General features: G+C 32.6%; 1 protein-coding gene and 2 long non-coding RNA genes across 4 annotated transcripts in view; 1 reads left to right on the top strand and 2 right to left on the bottom strand.

Moving 5' to 3' along the window:
* The window catches only part of LOC128218794 (endoprotease aex-5-like), a 74,431-nt gene that overhangs the window by 30,669 nt on the left and 25,072 nt on the right, over positions 1–18,690 (bottom strand). Inside the window, exon 1 of one of the 2 annotated variants that reach the window (XM_052926508.1) lies at positions 8,534–8,665. The exons of the other annotated variant lie outside the window; for it this stretch is intronic. Within the exon in view, the coding sequence (XP_052782468.1) occupies positions 8,534–8,653 (120 nt within the window). The 5' untranslated portion in view covers positions 8,654–8,665. Of the gene's footprint in view, positions 1–8,533; positions 8,666–18,690 lie in introns of those variants that run through there. 2 annotated transcript variants of the gene reach the window in all.
* Positions 12,961–14,604, bottom strand: LOC128218817 (uncharacterized). The gene is made up of 3 exons (XR_008258472.1): positions 14,527–14,604; positions 14,115–14,196; positions 12,961–13,335 (listed from the first exon to the last, which is right to left on the bottom strand). It is a non-coding gene; the product is annotated as an uncharacterized LOC128218817 (long non-coding RNA).
* On the top strand, positions 16,471–18,497 carry LOC128218811 (uncharacterized). Its single transcript, XR_008258471.1, has 3 exons — positions 16,471–16,492; positions 16,812–16,935; positions 18,404–18,497. It is a non-coding gene; the product is annotated as an uncharacterized LOC128218811 (long non-coding RNA).

Below are 18,690 nucleotides of genomic sequence, written 5' to 3'. Positions count from 1 at the left end.
TCTTATATACTATTTAAAATGTAAACATTATTTCTATATTATAAGATAGATATTTGTATTTAAAAAGGTATAAGTAAAAAAGTTGCTCATTGAAGAAGGAATTCTGTGTTTGGAACCAGATACGTTATAAACACTATTTTGTCATTACTTGCTCGACGTTTTTACAAAATAACTTCCCGATCTATTTTGTTCTGTTCTTAAAATATAAACATACCACCCACCCACTACTTTAGTGCGGGAAAGCAATTAGGGAGACTGCTACAATTTTTGTCATGAACTATTGCTTAAAATATCTCATCTGCTCTATCATTGTCGGATACGCGGAAATGTTGAATTAACAGATTCTAATAATTCAAATAATTCATTTATGCTTTTCGATAAAAAAAAAATAGAGTTTGGATATTTTTACTGCAAACTAAGAAGTGAAAATATCAACTTCAAGAACTTCTTTTAAATTAAATTGTATTTACTTCCCCTCAATCAAAATTAACTATCTTTCTTTTGTACCAGAACTTTTGTCAACACTAATACATCGATCTAACAAAAAGGTTACACATGCTTAAATAAACAACTTACCCTTTATTAGAAAAAGAAAAATAGTTATTCTATTTAAATACGATAAAACATTACGATCTTATACTTACATCAACAACTATCCTCTGTTTCTTAGCTTTAATTATAACTTGATTGTAGAAGGTTATCCAGGTAAATGACCAGTGTGTAGTTATTTATTTTCTGGTCCTTTGGGATCATTGAATATGTCTCAATGATTCCTAAAAAAAGGATACCGCTGAAGTTGGTACAAGAGGTATTGACAGTCACTGTGTTGTACTTAATACTCACTTTCAATGGAACCGAGACAGTTGTTTACTTCTATTGGATATATTCATTTTTCTGAATGTTCACTCTTCAAGGACGTGATAGCAAAACTATTTTAGAAATACGAATAAGAAATATGTATAAGAAATTACAAGAAATGTTTTGCAATGAAAAACAATGATAAACCCAATTAAACTTCCCTACAAAGACTGTACCCATGAGAATAATAACTGATATTTTTTCTACAAATTAAAGGGTAGAATACCTGGCAGTAATACGATTTAATTAAGTTCCACCAGATTTTGTTACACTCAAGTGTTAAATGTTATAATGTATTTCAGGAATTTCCTTCAGTGGTAGACAACTATGAGCACAACACATTCGATCATTGTCGAGTCGGTCAGCGGGAGTATTTATCGTCATACTAGCGATATGGATGAAGCCGCTGACATGCAAATGGGCAATGAAAATAGAACTCGCAACGCCAATCTTACAGATACCGGAAGAAATGAAGCGCTCGCCCAGGTAGAAATTGCCGTGTTAGGTGCAATATTATGTTTGGCCTTACTGGGTAATTTGATCGTTATCGCTGTTCTAATGTACAGAAAGAGGAAATTAAGTCGAATGCAAATGTTCATAATTCATCTAGCAGTTGCAGATATTTCGGTAGCTCTTTTTCAGGTATTGCCTCGACTTGTGATGGATATTACATTTAAATTTGAAGGAAACAATTTTCTTTGTAAGCTTGTTAAGTACATGCAAGTTGGAACAATGTATAGCTCCACCTATGTTCTTATCATGACCGCTTTAGATCGATATATGTCCATATGTCATCCTCTAAATTCGCAGACATGGACAAGAAATAGAGTACATGTTATGTCTTCAATAGCTTGGATCCTTTCTGCGTTATTTTCATTACCACAATTGTTTATCTTTTTGTACAAAGAAAGACCTGACGAAGTTCACGACTGCATGGATAATTTTGATTTGCAAAAGCAATATTGGACATTGCAAGCTTACGTGACCTGGATTTTCATATCAGTATATGCTGTTCCACTTGTGATACTGACAGTATGCTATACCAAGATATGCCATGTAGTATGGGTCAGCGTGAACGCAAAAGAGGCAGATAACGCAGTCAAAACATACTACAGAAATGGGAATGAGTCTTTGCCAAATCACACCGAGGACACCACAAGAAACTCAACAGTTTCAAAGAAAATAGCTAAGTCTAAAATCAGGACTGCGAAACTTACGCTTACTGTAATGATCTGTTTCATCGTATGTTGGGCGCCATTCTTCATCACACAGATGTGGTCAGCTTATGATAAGAACGCACCTTACTTAGAAAGTGAGTAGTTGGTATAGCTAATGAGTAGCCAGTTCTTAGAATGTGGATGATAAGTCTGATGGTACTATATTTTGCGTCACTTATGCATGCTAGATGTCTAAGAAAACCATCCTCGACAAACCTACGTAAACTTAGATAATATTCACTTGTTTGACATGGTACAGTTAATATGCACTGTATAACGGTCAATTTGATGATTCAAAAGTAATGTATAAAATACGACAGTATCAGTGTCAAATCAAACTTGTTCACCTAATAATGTTTAGCTCCATCAATTTGGGGGGGGACTAGGCACAGTCAGGGGTTTTAACTATACGACAAATCGCTTAGGTGTTCAGGCATTAAAAGTCCTTTGAAAATGAATTTGGCTTAGTCTATTTCCCGGTCGGCGATATCACCGGTCAATCGAAGCCCCACCTGTAAGATACCAGGCGCTGTTATTTCAAAACGGAGAATTAAAGATCGAACGACTCATTGTGTTCCAGTATTTTTCTTGATAATTGATTTATTAATTAATTGACGCTAATGTTATCTTCGTTGTTACAAAACTAACACGTATGTCAATTTCTTACACGTTTTACCTTTTTGTTTTTGATTGTTTTGCTTTCTGTTAACATGGCATTGTTTCTTATGTGCGAAAACAATTATATAATATTTTTGTGTCATTTTGCAGATATCCATCGGTGTATCTGATTTTATTTATTGATATTTGTTTAAGAGTGTTTCGCATATTTGTTTTTGTTGTGTCGAAATAGTTCGATAGTATGTTAATATATAAAATATCAGACAAAAATTCAGTTATTTTTAAGAAATTTGACGGACTTTCTTTTTAATTTGGCACATAATGAGCCGAAAGTTGAGAACACTGTAAACGTTAACATTGTCATTTACGAGATCGTTGATAACGAAAATTTCCTTACTTCTAACGAATGTTTAATGTTTCATTCGAACAAGTCAACTTCGTAAGAGTACAATGAATTATTTGATATATATCACCCGAAGACGATCGAACGAATTGTATTGTTATAGCTTTTATATAATTTTTAAGAAAATATTTTTTTAATTAATATTGGAAATATTTTTACGTCAAGGTCGTACTATTGCCCTTTTGAATGCTCTTTGCCAGTTTTAACTATTTCACCAATCTTTGGATAATCTGGCTTCCTTAACTAGCTAGCATTTTTATTGCATTTTCTGTAAGCAAGGGCATGCCGTGGTTATTGTTAAGCTACAGGAAAGGTATTACTCATTTACTAATCGTTGAATTGAACACACATTCATTAATATAAAGGACATAGCTACTGGCCATTCCAGATACTCTAATAGTTTTTTTTTTCAGGATACATCGTGCTAATAACATTTATATTTCTGGCAATACCAGTAGATGTTTCTTGTATAATAGCATTTGCATGTCATCTCATAGCTATCGCAACGCTTCTGGATGGTCTAAACTAGTGTACCAACCCTTAAACGTCGCATTGTTTTATCTACAGCTCATATCATGTCTATCTGAACGCTTCTGGTCAGTCTTAACTTTTGTACTAATCCTTGTATTTTCACTTCATTCTTAATGTACAGGTCTTATCATTGTTACCGCAACGCTTCTGGCCAGTCTCAACTTGTGAACTTGTCATCAGATTTGCATTGCATTCTTTAATTGATATTTCAGATCATGGCTATCGCCACGTTTCTGGTCATTTAATAATCCCTGGTTTATTTCACATTATTTTATTTACAGGTCATATTATGGCTATCGCAACGCTTCTGGCCAGTCTAAACTCTTGTACCAATCCGTGGATTTATCTCGCATTCTCCGACAAACTGTGCAAGACAAGAGAACCTACTTCGATGAAAATGTGGATGACAACTGCAAACACATACATGTCAAAAACAGAGAGAGATCATTTACGCATGCGCGAGAAAAATTTGGAAAATCTGGAAAGTCCTGAAAATACGTCATTGTCTATTGTCAAGAACATTGAATAACTAGACTAGATATCTGATGAACTATGAAAAGTATGATTTTTTTTATACTGAAGAAATGCGACAGTTAAAAAATAAAATCAATTATTTTATACCATCAATTGAACATTGGTTTGTAAAATATGCATATGCATAATTTCTTGATAAATTCGGACATGTCGTTTGGAAATCAATGACTTTTAAATCAGCACGTCACGCTCAATTTCCGACGTACAAGTGTTATTCCGTGTGTTATGCCGCACTTTTGTTACAAAAGTGTATTATTAGTTTATACCCGTTTCAAGTTCAGCGTTCCTTTATTTACAGATTATTGATATAGTAGGTGTTTGTACAACTGATAATTATGCAACTGTGCTTTTAGGATGCTGATAATAGCCAAACAAATAAAGATGCTGATAAGAGCCAATCAAAGGAGTTCAGTCAAGGCATATTGAATTAAGCTTACAGTTTTTATTGTTTCTTTGCATCTATTATAGCAATCTGTAATACGTTTTGATAGATAAGTATTCGAAATCCTCAAATATTGGTATGAGCTGAATGGTCAGCGATTTTGAATAAATATGTCCAGAGTTACTATTGGTTGAAATATTATGCATGAACTAGGAAGCGGATTTTTGTAACGTATTTTATGGACACTTGAAGTGTGTTTGAGCTCGAAGGTGGTTTTATCACGTTCCTGCAACCATTAGCGTTATCGCCGTTATACAATATATGTGAGGCTTATTTTGTGGACTGGATATATTATGTAATTACAAATTGTTAAGAAAAAATAATCGTAATCAGCACTTGGTTCGGACTGTAAAAGTTAATTCCCAACTTCTGACCAATAACACAATTAAAAGTAAAAGCTACGAAACCGTATTGGCATTTGTACAATTTGATGTTTTGCTTTTGCTGTGATGTCATATTTTGCAAATATTGTATTTAGTATTTAGTGATGTATACGATTGTATTTGTAAGTAACTATTATCAATTCGATAGATTACGATTATTTTTATTATCTATAAATGTATACGTATTGTTTCACACATTTGTTACGTATGTTGTGCTTGAAGAGTAATAATAAACACTAACACGTTTTTTAATATCACTTTCTTCATGTACTACATTAAGAGTCCAATAGTATTACCTGTACTGGGTTCACTTCTCAAGTATGTACAGCTAATTTATGCTACAACTATTACGTTGTTTAGCTACCACGATTAAACATGAAGTTAATGAAAACGTTAATTGTGGAGAAACGATAAACACAAACATGTCCATTAAAATGACTTACTCAATGTGCTTCGATAAGCGTTAAATATAATTATGTTAACTGAGTTCACTTCAGGAATTGCGATGTATAGCTTCAACGATTTATAGCTTCATTGCTATTTAGTAACCACAAATATAGCTATAGCTACCACGAGGTACCAAAAACTGTATATAGGAATCACCATGTATAGCTACCACGATGTGTAGCTTACCTACTGAAGAGCGACGTTTAACTTCAACGGGGAATATCATCTACAACGCTAAATAGCTACCCCGATTTATATTTACAACGATATATAGCTACCACGATGTATAATAACCAAGACTGATAACTATCAATATGTATTATTATAGCCCACACGATAAACAGATACACCGATGTAAAGCTATCATCATATATTGCTATAGCTCCTACCATGTAAATGTATAGATATATCTACCACGATATATAGCTTCCATAATGAATAGCTATAGCTACCACGATGTTCAGCTACCACGATGTTTACCTACCAAGATGTATAGCTACAGCCACCACGATATATTGCTATAGCTACCACGATGTATGGCTACCACGATGTATAGCTGCCACGATGTTTACCTACCACGATGTATAGCTGAAGCCAACACGATGTATTGCTATAGCTACCACGATGTATGGCTACCACGATGTATAGCTACCACGATGTATATATACCACGATGTATGGCTACAACGATGTATAGCTACCACGATGTATGGCTACAACGATGTATAGCTACCACGATGTATGGCTACCACGATGTATAGCTACAGCCACCACGATTTGTTGCTATAGCTACCACGATGTATGGCTACCACGATGTATAGCTACCACGATGTATAGCAACTGTCACCACGATGTATTGCTATAGCTACCACGATGTACGGCTACCACGATGTATAGCTACCACAATGTATGCTCACCACGATGTATAGCTACCACGATGTATGGCTACCATGATGTATGCTTACCACGATGTATAGCTACCACGATATATAGCTACAGTCACAACGATTTATTGCTATAGCTACCACGATGTATAGCTACCACGATGTATAGCAACAGCCACCACGATGCATTGCTATAGCTTCCACGATGTATAGCTACCCCGATGTATAGCTACAGCCACCACGATTTATTGCTATAGCTGCCACGACATGGTTCCATAATGTTGCTTAATTAAGATCATGTTATACTTTGTTTCCGGTTCAATATAGCCATTACGTATTATTGCTGAAATACAAATGGGTAATATAGCATTGCTCCATTTCTATTGGTCAGAAAATATATATCACTCAGCAAAATAATTGGCAAAAATAATTGCTTGATCGGTAATATTCTAGAAAGTCATCCGTTAATTTCTCATTTGGTATTAATAATACAGATTTATTGAAAAAAGTAGTACATTTTTATCTTAATCTTAGATAAAAGCTTGGTATTTCGTCTTGATTTCATGATCCTCTGTTTCGTTCTTAAAGGGACTGTGTCACAGATTGGCACCAAAATGTAAAAACAAAATTGTGTCGGAGACCGGGTTCGAACCCGCGTCGCCAAAATTGAAGTCTAGCGTCATACTGACTAAGCAACAAATGCTTATTCTATTTGGGTGACAAAATTAAGCTATACACCTACCTCGGTAATATCACGTGATAACACCGACTAGCCGATCACGCATAAGGAATGAATTTTACCTGGTTGACATACCCAGTAATCTTTTATGGAAAAATACGAAATAACTGCTAAACTAAAATAAATTGTAAACTATGTGGTACTTCATTTACTAAGTTTCAATGCATTGTACACATCGATGCCAATTTTATGTCAGTTTTCGACATTTTTTTCGCTATTTGATCATACGTGAGACAGCCCCTTTAACGTGCCTAAACAGTCAACGACGTCATGAACAAAAAACAAGTTCTGAAATATACATTGAACTACGATTTAAAAGAAAGCAAATATCTTTAGCAGTTTAGTATTTTTGTTGTTTTTCTTAATTGATATGATCCGATTATTAATTCAAACATTTAACTGTATCTGTAGTTTTAAAATATTCCGGGTTCTACATCTACAACGCATGTAGCGCGGGACATTTTTGAAATCAGGAACAACACTTGAACTTTTGTTAGCAATAACAACCTAAACAAATAATGTCCTGTGGTATATGTACGTGATACATACTTGTAAGGGTTTTGTCATTAGAAACTCAAACATACTTATATTTTTAAAATCTGCCATTTTTGACAGAGTTATGGCCATTTGAAAATATATTTTTTTATCACTTTTTTCTGCCCAAATACCTAAAATTCAACACCTAATTAAAATGAAATAATACAACACATTTTTTTTCTTTAATTTAATACATATTATGATTAGTGTTTGAAAATCGGACTCCATTTGCAATCGATAATCGAATCGAATCGTACCAAGCATTTCGATTTACTATCGGACAATAATCGAAAGTACATAATATCAGTAAGAAATACATTCTTTATACACAGTATCATCATGATCATTTCAATGGTTAAACCTGGAATCAGAACGTGTGATGCTATAGTCATGCTTTTTGCAACAGTAAGTAAAACAATTTGTAATATTGGGAGAATTTGTAAGTTTTGAAGCGAAAGTGTTTAAATTCACCGCATTTGTGTAAGAGAGTGACCTCCCTTGTTAAAATGAACTTGACATTTACTCGACTTTTACCTCAAAAAATAAATAAATACGTTGTTATCGGAATAACATAAGCGACAACGATTTCGGACATACACTATCGATTGTCGCTGACAAATGACTTGAAAGGATTTTGACAAGCATCCTTTAGTGACATAGCAATACTTATGAATAAAGCACTGTGCATTCTAAGAAAGCATGTCTTTACGTCTTAATTTTGTAAATCGTTTGTCAAAACGTCAAATTGTTCACCTTCGTTCTCAATTTTGTCGGTGTACAAAAACATAATAGTCGTAAATACCACCAATGGGTCAAATACAACTGTAATATCAAACCGTACAAAGTGGTTGAAGTATTTAATAGGCTAGTTATTCCAAAAGGGTTTAAACGAAGCAAAAAAAAATCAAAACAGTCGAAAAACAGGAAAACAAAATGGTTACCTTTAAAATAATTTCCAGCATATTTCTCATATAAGGCGAGTTTCGACCAGTGAAAATAATCCATTTCTCAAATCCTATATTTGGCGAGTTTTGTAGCCAATCAAAACGAAGGAAACTCATATTGGCCGAGTTTGGTTGATATTGGCCGAGGTTGGTCGATATTGGTCGAGTTTTGGCATATATTGTCTTCAGTTGTCTGGTATTGGTACCGCGATTGTCCCCGTATCGCTTGCAATAAGTAATAGTTGATTAATAATTCTAAATATTATAGCTTATATTTAAAAAAAATGGCACAGCGATGGCCCGGTGATGATTAATTTGTTGAACGCTTACTTTCTTAGTGTTAAGCGTGAAATGCCCATGCAGTGCTCCAACACCTCTGTTCTCTATTCAATGTATACAAACGGAGATTTTTGAACAAAAAATGGAGAAAACTGCACAAAAATAATTTTGATGAATTTATGTCATATCAGGCAACATATTTAATATACTTAAATCATAGAACAATTACATGGCGCAAAAATGATTTTTGGGGTAAAATGTTGGAAAAATTAAATGAAAATGACAATTTATGAATTTTGCCAATAACTCTGCCTTATTTTGCAATAAAAACACCAGAACTACTGAATCTAATATATATCATTTAACATTATTATATATAAAAAATATAGAAACACAGTTTTTTGAACAAAAAATGGAGAAAACTGCACAAAAATAATTTTGATGAATTTATGTCATATCAGGCAACATATTTAATATACTTAAATCATAGAACAATTACATGGCGCAAAAATGATTTTTGGGGTAAAATGTTGGAAAAATTAAATGAAAATGACAATTTATGAATTTTGCCAATAACTCTGCCTTATTTTGCAATAAAAACACCAGAACTACTGAATCTAATATATATCATTTAACATTATTATATATAAAAAATATAGAAACACAGTTTTTTTTTAAATATGATTTTCGGGGTAAAATGTATGAAAAATTAAATGGAAATGAGAATTTCTGTAATTTGCCAATAACTTTTTTCAAATATTGCAATAGAATGACCAGAATGACTGTATTTCATAAATATTACAGTTTAATATATCAAAAGTAAAGAAACTATGTAATTTTGTGAAATGTGAATTTTGGGGAAAATGTTTGAAAAATTAAATAAAAATGAGAATTTCTGAAATTGCAAATTATTAGCACAAATTTTGCAATACAATGACCAGAAGTTTTACTGTATTCAATAGATACTATAATACAGTATAACAAACCTAAAGTGTAGAAACCATGTATTGTGTGAAGTGTGATTTGGGGGGTAAAATGAAATTAAATAAAAATCGACACACAGCAGTTATCAAACAACACAAATAAACAAAAATCATTTATGTGCATTTTTTCTGAAATTGTCTCCTTAATTTTTGAAGCTCTGCATTAATCCTCTGTCAAATCAATTAACCTTGTTCTCTGTATTCATTTATGATGATCCCCTTTTAGTTAATAAATCTTTTGAAATCATTGAAAATTGACCTTTTTCTCTGTCACCTGTATGTCGATGAATTTTATAATGCAGATATTTGCCAGACTCGCAAAATTCATAACAAACCAAAAGCCCAAGGCATTTTTTCAAGAATATAATGCGACAGTCACTTGGGTGTGGAGCCTTGCCCAGCAACGTCTACATTTTTAAATTGGCATAGCCTAAAATTGTCATTTCCCGACATGCCAACATTTAGATATATCCAACATGATAACCCAAACTAAGGTCTCCCTAGGTTAAATACTTTTCCAGCTAGACACTAGAATTGGACCTACAATATCGAAGATGTCCATAAAACCCAATTTACATAACAGGACAGGAGACCAGGACAACCAAAAGACATGGTTATCTATTTTATAAACAAACAAGACCATGCATTTACCATAACTGTATCTATTTTGAACATGAACAGAACATTAGTAAATTTAATCCTAAGAATCTGATGTCAATAATCCCGTACATGTATGTATATCTATGGCCATCAATATGATAAGAAATGGAAGTTGCTTCTAAAACATACACAGAAACAGCTATTGTTCATATAAACCATAACATAAGGTGTCTTATAATTATGTCAACAAGAGCTGTCTTTGGACAGCACGCTCAATTAAATGAGGCTTTGTCTTAAAAATGAATACAATAATGATGTAATATGTGCCTGTTGAAAGCAATAAAAAGAGTCAAATTAAAAAGTTAACTAGAAATGATGCAATGCAACAGGAACTTCAGCCTTTATTGTGAGATTCAGTTTTAAATGTATTAAAACTGAAGTTATTCAGTACCAAGCATTGTTCTATTTTTAGTTACAGTGACCACGACCCTAGGGGCCCAAATCAAATATAAAAATGAATGGAAATTTTGCCTTTAGACAGTTACTAAATGGTAAATAATATTTGACAGTTATCTATGTACATCTACATTTTAACTTTAAAAGGGTTTCCTTGACATTAAACAATCATTTGTTTTTATAAACAAAAAATTAACAAAACAATGTGGCGAACAGATCAAGAATCTAGGTTTAAGAAGTGACATTTCTAGAAGCTTACCATGTGCTCCAATATGTATGGAACTTAATGACCATGGTTTTATTGAATTTATACTGTCATATAGGGTAATGTGCAATATAGTTAACAGAACACTCAAAGTACAATGAAACATTTAGGTTAGAAGTTAAAATATAATTAGACAAAGTAGCCATAATTGACCAAGTCAGTATGGAAATTAACAACAGAACAAGGTAACTAAAAAAATATAGATTAAAAATAATAATATATGATTTGCATTCATTTCATTCAAGTTTAAAACAAACTTTTAATAATGAGCTAGCTCCATTGTTACTAAGCAATGTGCTTTATTGCTCACCTCAGAACCAGACACATTATTTGTTTCAATAATATGTTCACAAGATTGTATTCACTAAAATATGTGCCTAATTATTAACTTTTTACATGTTATGCCTTATTTGTTGAAAAGTCTTGCTGGCTAAGTTGTGATTTATGATGAGGAAAAGATACCTCTATAAATAGCAATTTTAAAAAGGTTTTTAATACTCCTGTTTCATATTACCTACATTCTTTCTTTAAGGAAAGCTTGGGAAGAGAATATGGCCTATAAAACTAGAACATAGTTTTTTTCTAAAACTTGACCAAATTTCATTCATATAAAGTGGAACTTGAGGCCACTCTAATCAAACACATTTTGACCAATAAACAAGTTTCACCTAATATTATTTAAATGTTGACGAGAATAAATACTGACAAATATCATGAAAATTATATATAGAGTTTCCGAAGCATTTACAGTTTATATTATTAGAACAAACAACCTACATGCTTTTTGTCCAACCTGAACAGTTATCAATCTCTACTGATTTTTTTGGTAAACATATTCTGGCCAGTATGAATAAAGACCAAAGAGACAAGAGCTGTCACAGAGACAGCGCTCTCGACTATTCCGCTGCTTTTCAGTGTAAAGATTGAAAAGTTTTGGCGAAACATGCATGGATCACTGTTAGATTAGATTTCAATGCAATACATGATGTGCGGAGATATTAACATAAATGTGGTTACATGCAACATTTTAACCAGAATTTTTATCTAACTTGATTATTCAATTAGGTTGGGTGGTTGTATAAAGTTTCAATGCAATTCATCCAGTAGTTACTGAGATATTAACCTATGTGTGCTTACATGCAAAACCTTAACCAGAATTTCTGAGTGAAATAATAAAGGCAAGTATTTGCATTAAATACAAACTATAGTTATATAACTTGGAAAATTAAGTAGGTTGGATGGTTGAGTACCATTGTATCAAGTCTCAATGCAATACCTCAAGCAGTTGCTGAGATATTAACCTATGTGTGCTAGCATGCAAAACCTTAACCAGAATTTCTATGTCAAATAATAAAGGCCTATTATTTGCATTAAATGCAAACTAGAGTTATCTTACTTGTTTAAATAAGTAGGTTGGATGGTTGAGTACCATTGTATCAAGTCTCAATGCAATACCTCAAGTAGTTGCTGAGATATTAACCTATGTGTGCTTGCATGCAAAACCTTAACCAGAATTTCCAAGTCAAATATTAAAGGCCTATTATTGGCATTAAATGCAAAGTTTAAAAGTTTAAAATGATCACAACTGTGCATTACAACAAAGGATAAATTGAAAACTAACAAAGAGCAATTACTACAAAAAAAATCTTGAGTTATGGTTTCTGTGCACTGCACTTCTGCTAAATGAGATCTATCTGTACATATTTGAAGTTTGAAATCAACACCTCAAAGACTCTTCAAGTTCTGCTGCAGACAAAAACTCAGTATGTTGGTAACAAAGGGTTATTACAAAAAGAACTGTAAACAGAGTTTTGGTCCCTTTACACTGCACTTCTCCTCAATAGGGATCTATCTGTATATGAAGTTTGAAGTTAATACCTGGGGGATTTATGCTCAAGATTACATTCCGTGCACACGCACACACACGTGCACAATTACACAATTACTGTATCCACTTTGCCTTTTGGCAAGGGATAATCAATAGATTAGTCCTCATCATCACGGTCTTAAACAAACATGATGAACATAATCATAGCATGCATAAAACAGTTTACAGTTGTATCAAATCTGGAATAAAAACTGTACCTAGATGAATTTGTAACAGGTGGCGATCAGTCATCACTTTCCTGTTTCCTGTTTCTCATTGTGTCGTTCCTGTATCTCATTGTGTCTTAGTTGGTTTAGTACAACTCTGGCCTGGTCCACAATTGCAAAAACTGAAAAACAACTGAACAATTAGCAAAAGAGAACTTATACCTTAAATGTACATAATATACTGCTACTAAAAATGACTCATACTGTCAAACACTTGTTTCCATGAAAAACTACAGCTATCACCTATTGTAATAAGAGGTTTCACTGAGGGTGATGTTTGCTTTTAAGCATACAGTAACCAATTAGGCAATAATTTTAAAACTGCCAAGCACAAAATAAACATAAGAAAATAATCATTAATATACCAAAAACAGAATAGTGTTTTGTTAAATTAAAGTAAAAAATGAAAAAAAAGTTATGAAGAGAAGAAAAAAAAATAAAAAAAAATATAAAGATAATAATCAAAGGTTTACAATTCTTTGACTACCATACACAATTTAATGATTCATATGCACAGCTATTTTTCATATCACGTCCAATATGTGCATGAAGTTTGAAGTTAATACCTCAAAAACATAGAAAAGTGAAAGAAAAATAATCAAAGAGCAATAACTCTAAAATACCATATACAAAAATGTTTTTTGCACAACACTTCTCCTCAACATATTTAATATGTGTTAGAAATCTCAGAAGCATTTGGAATTATGGATAAAAGAAGACTTGTCCAAATGAACCCTAAACATCAAGTGGTAGGAGTATAATAGCACAGACAAATCATATGTCTTTATATTTAATATGTCAATGTATGTTTCAACAGAATAATTATGTTAATTCTCATTTCTTGGCTTTAATACCTCATATTTATATTGTTATGCATAGAATTAATCCAAAGAGAACTTACCATTCACTGACAAGATTTCCTCATTATACACAGGAGTATCTTCATACTTTTAGAATCTCTCCATTTTTCTTTTCCATGGGAACTGCAATGCATAACACATAAAAGGAAATCAAACAATTGCATTTTTCAAAACAATTTGTAGAGAAAAATAAAACATGACTTCAGACACATGCAGAATTAATTGCATTTATTTTAAGCAAGTTACAAGAGTAACTGTACCCTATGCCATCTGAGTAAAATCTGCATGCAACAAACATGTGCATGCAAAATTGCATGGACTTTCATTTATTTGCTTAACAGTTTCAATTAAACCTAACAACCTGACCAAATACTTGAAATATCTTATACTTGAATACATAATGTTATACTAGTAATGACATTGAGTACATGTAAATATGTGTTAAAAATCTACCTTTCAAATCCAATGCTTTCTTTGCATCAAAACGTTTGTCTGTTTGCCCTTAAATTGGTCCCTTAAGAGTATCTGGTCTGAAACAAATATAAAATTCACCTACTTTTAAGCTAAAATTAGCTATAATACTAACTTGGCTGATCTTAGGAAAAATGAGTCTTAAAGCTGCACTCTCACAGATTGACCATTTTAACATTATTATTATCTCAGAGAATCAATGCCTTAAATTGCTAACAATAAAACAGATGTCATGTATTGAGAAATCTGCTTATTATTTCATTTTTCTGAAAGTGTTCAAATTTAAGTCACAGAACAACAATTATGAACGTACATATGAAAAACAGCTATCTGATATTTTTTCAGCAGTTTTAAATCATGGTTCGCGGACATAATTTATGCACTAACATTGCATGATTCATTCCATGATGAAAAAAAAGTTGTCAGAATGGTAAATCTGTGAAAATGCAGCTTTAATAACAATCACCAACAGTACCTCCTAAAGACTTGTTTAAAAGGGGCTGTACTCTGTTTAATGAAATAGCGAAAAAAGAAAATTGACGAAAACTGACATAAACTTGGTATCTATGTGTACAATGCATTAAAACTTACTAACTGAAGTACCACATAATTTACAATAAAAATAAATCGCCAATATATTACAAGTTAGGTATAAAGATTAAATATTCCAACTGTTTAGGATAAGCTTTCATAGCACAGTGGATACAACACTGGACTGCAATTTTGGCGACACCGGTTCCAACACATTCTCTGACTTGATATTTTTTTTTACATTTTGGTATTTTTTTACCATTATGATATCAAAGATTAAAAGATTTTTTTGAATAATTGTCCTGAGATTCTTTACAGAATGTTTTTTTTTTTTTTGTTTTTTTTTTTTGGGGGGGGGGTCCCACCCCCTTTCTGGATCCGTTAGTGTGGGTTACTCACATAAAATGAACTCAATTTAATTTGGCAGGTTGTAGAAGTTTTCAGGCGATTTTATTTTATTTTTTGGGGGGTTGGGTTGGGGGTCCCACCCCTTTCTGGATCCGCTAGTGTGGGTTACTCCCGTAAAATGAACTCAATTTAATTTGGTGCAAAGCTCTAATAAAAATTGGTGTATTCAATTAAATTCATATTACTAATTAATGTAAACAAACCATTCGCAACTGAATAACTTCTAAATGATAGTGATTATTTTCATTTGCATGATAACTAAGAAAATATAAAATAACACTTGAGTGTCCTGTATGGTATCCCGATATAGTCAATACTTACAACTTACATGTGCAGGAATCAGGAAGGAGTTCCATTCTACCAACTTAATACCATTCTTATTTGTCGTCTTCTTAACCGGATGCTTGAATTTTTGTAAACAAACCCAATGAACCCTGCATCGTTCTAGACTTTCTCGTTTAATATTTAAGCTCGGTTGTGCCTGTATCGAAGAAAACACAGTGACTTGAAGGGAATGTGCTGAATTTTGACCTCTACAAAATTTAGTGACATTTTACCAAAAAATAACCCAAAATATATATATTTTTTTCTTCAGATTCATCAAAGGGGTCACTCATACCAACTATCTAGCATAAATAACTATGAATTACGGCACTTTTACAAAGTCAGAAAATCTCGATTTGTCTAAATAGTCTATTTAGAATATAATTGTTTGTGTTAGTTTAAATTTGCTTGATTTATATTGATTTATATATTATTTCATTTTTTTTATATTAACCCAATATTATGTCATATAATATATCTATGAGTATATAATACCAAGGTAAACACATGTATACAAATCACTTATTATTATGTATAGATAGTTTTTATTTCCATGTAACTCATTTGCCTACATACATTTTGGAAAATGTGGTCCATTACAGATAAAACCCAGATGTATACATGGCCTGGATTTCCATATTATGCTGCCCAGAATAAAAGATGATGCAGTCCAGATAAAAACATTGTATGGCTCAATCTTTACCAAACTTTTTAAAAAAAACTTTGTCATATTATGAGAAATCCCTGTTTTTTTGTTAATTATGTTCACAGTATATGCAATTCACCAAGCAACACAAGACTTAATGTCCACTTGACACATTTCTAGTATATTTGGCTTGTACATAAACATCACTTTTTCATAAGATAATAAATCTCATGTAGGACATTTAGATTGCTCTAGAAATAATTGCCAAGATGTTTTGCATTTGAATCATGTTTAAAGCATACCCAACATTATTTGCATTTATTGTGTTCATGATTGTGTTGTATTCTTCCTTTTTAAGATGCATCAGATGAAGTCTTTGACTATCTAGAAAGGGATTTTGTAAGCTAGTACTGGACATGAAGACAGTCACTTGGAAATGATGATTGTGCAACAGCGGTTAAACATATGCAATACATCATATGGTAATTTCTTTTCACCTCAATGAATATTTAAGTGACCTACCCACAAATAAAGTGATTCTCTAATAGTTCCAATTTCCACTTTGATTTTGTAATCTGGTATTCTTCATTACTACTATCCGTAACTGGTATCTAAAAATAACATTATAATATTCATCTATAATATCATAAGACCATGTGAATATTCTGTAATTTATATATGTAATCAATTTGTTTTTGTGTATGTGGTGTTTATATGTTGGAGTTCGTAGTTCATTATCAGTGATTACCTTTCACAGCATAAGGTATGCATAAAAAAGTTAAAAAATGTATATTTGCCATTATATAAGCTATTTTGGCCTGATTTTGTATTTTTCCCAAAGTTGACTTTTTATCGAATTTGCAAGGTACATTGTACAGGCAGTAAAAAGAATTCATAAAAAATCACTGATTGTTGTTAAGTGTTTTTTTATGAATGTTGTTCAAGTTTCGTCTTTGGGGTCAAAGTTGTCCCAACCAGAGTTCCCCTGTTACTGATAGACTTCTAGATCAAAAATTGATACACATTCAAATCAGGCAATGACTTCTGCAGTAATGTATGAATTCCTTAGAAACTGAGGTCTAAAAGTTATTTAGTTTCAAAGATTATGAAACAAGTTGTTACAACAATATAATAATCACCTTTTGGCACGATGTTAAGCAAGGTTTTGCCTTGTTGAGGAAATCGTAGACCTCGTAGTACCCTTAAGGAACCCGCTTGTCTGACTTAATGACTACAATCCAAACTCACAATGTCTTCCTTAACAACCACTTTATAAGCAACCAAGGACATCCTTATCAAATACTTCATTTACAGCAGCCAATGACTTCCATAAAAAATGATGACTTCTTAAACAATCCTTGGCTTCTTTATCAACCAATGATTGCCTTAGCAACTACCTTCATCCATAGCAACAAATGAATTCCCATTCAACCAATGACTTCCTTAGCATCCAATTCCTTCCAACGCATCCATTAACTACCTTTATAGGCACCAATGCCTTATTTAGCAACCACATTTTTCCTGAGCAACAGCCAACATCCATAGCAACCAATTACTTCCTTAGTAAGCATTGACTTCCATAGCAACATTCAGGTTCATTACCATAACATCCATTGACCATGGGAACAACCAGCTTACCATACTTCTCATTTCTGTTAACAAAGAGCAGCCTTCTTTGAGGAGTCCTTGTCAACCATCAAATAACACAGCAACCACTAACCTGTTTAGCAAATAGCAACACCTTTCATAACCAGTTGTTACCTGACTGACTTGTTCATGGTCATTTTAATCAGGTGATCAATTAAGGGCCATGCTGGCCCTTTTGTTTTGAATGTACATTTCCTTAGCTTATTCATTTAATTCAGCAAATGTATAAACATAGTGTACAATTCTGGATACTTTCAAGTTTTGTCAATATTATATATTATCAATGTTTTAATTTTCAAACAGGTGACCAGACAGGGAGGAAACTAGGGAAATGGTTATCCACCAACAGCCCAAGTGCTTGGTTGATAAGAGGAGCCACATCATTAAACATTACTGCCCAAAGTGGTGTGCTTTGCTAACACCTATGATTGTGATTTGATAAAAAAGCAATGAATGAACGCTCATTATTCATAACTATAACTAAAACATTGATGTCAAAAGTTGTCATATTTCAACATATATAGTATTTGAGATCCTGATATTTAGTTGTGTGCAATGGATTATCAAAGAAAAACAAAAGAGTGGGCAAC

The sequence above is a fragment of the Mya arenaria genome, chromosome 2, assembly GCF_026914265.1.
Source record: "Mya arenaria isolate MELC-2E11 chromosome 2, ASM2691426v1".
Taxonomy (NCBI): domain Eukaryota; kingdom Metazoa; phylum Mollusca; class Bivalvia; order Myida; family Myidae; genus Mya; species Mya arenaria.
Note: the sequence above shows the minus strand (reverse complement) of the source record. Positions and strands in the feature narration are given on the sequence as shown.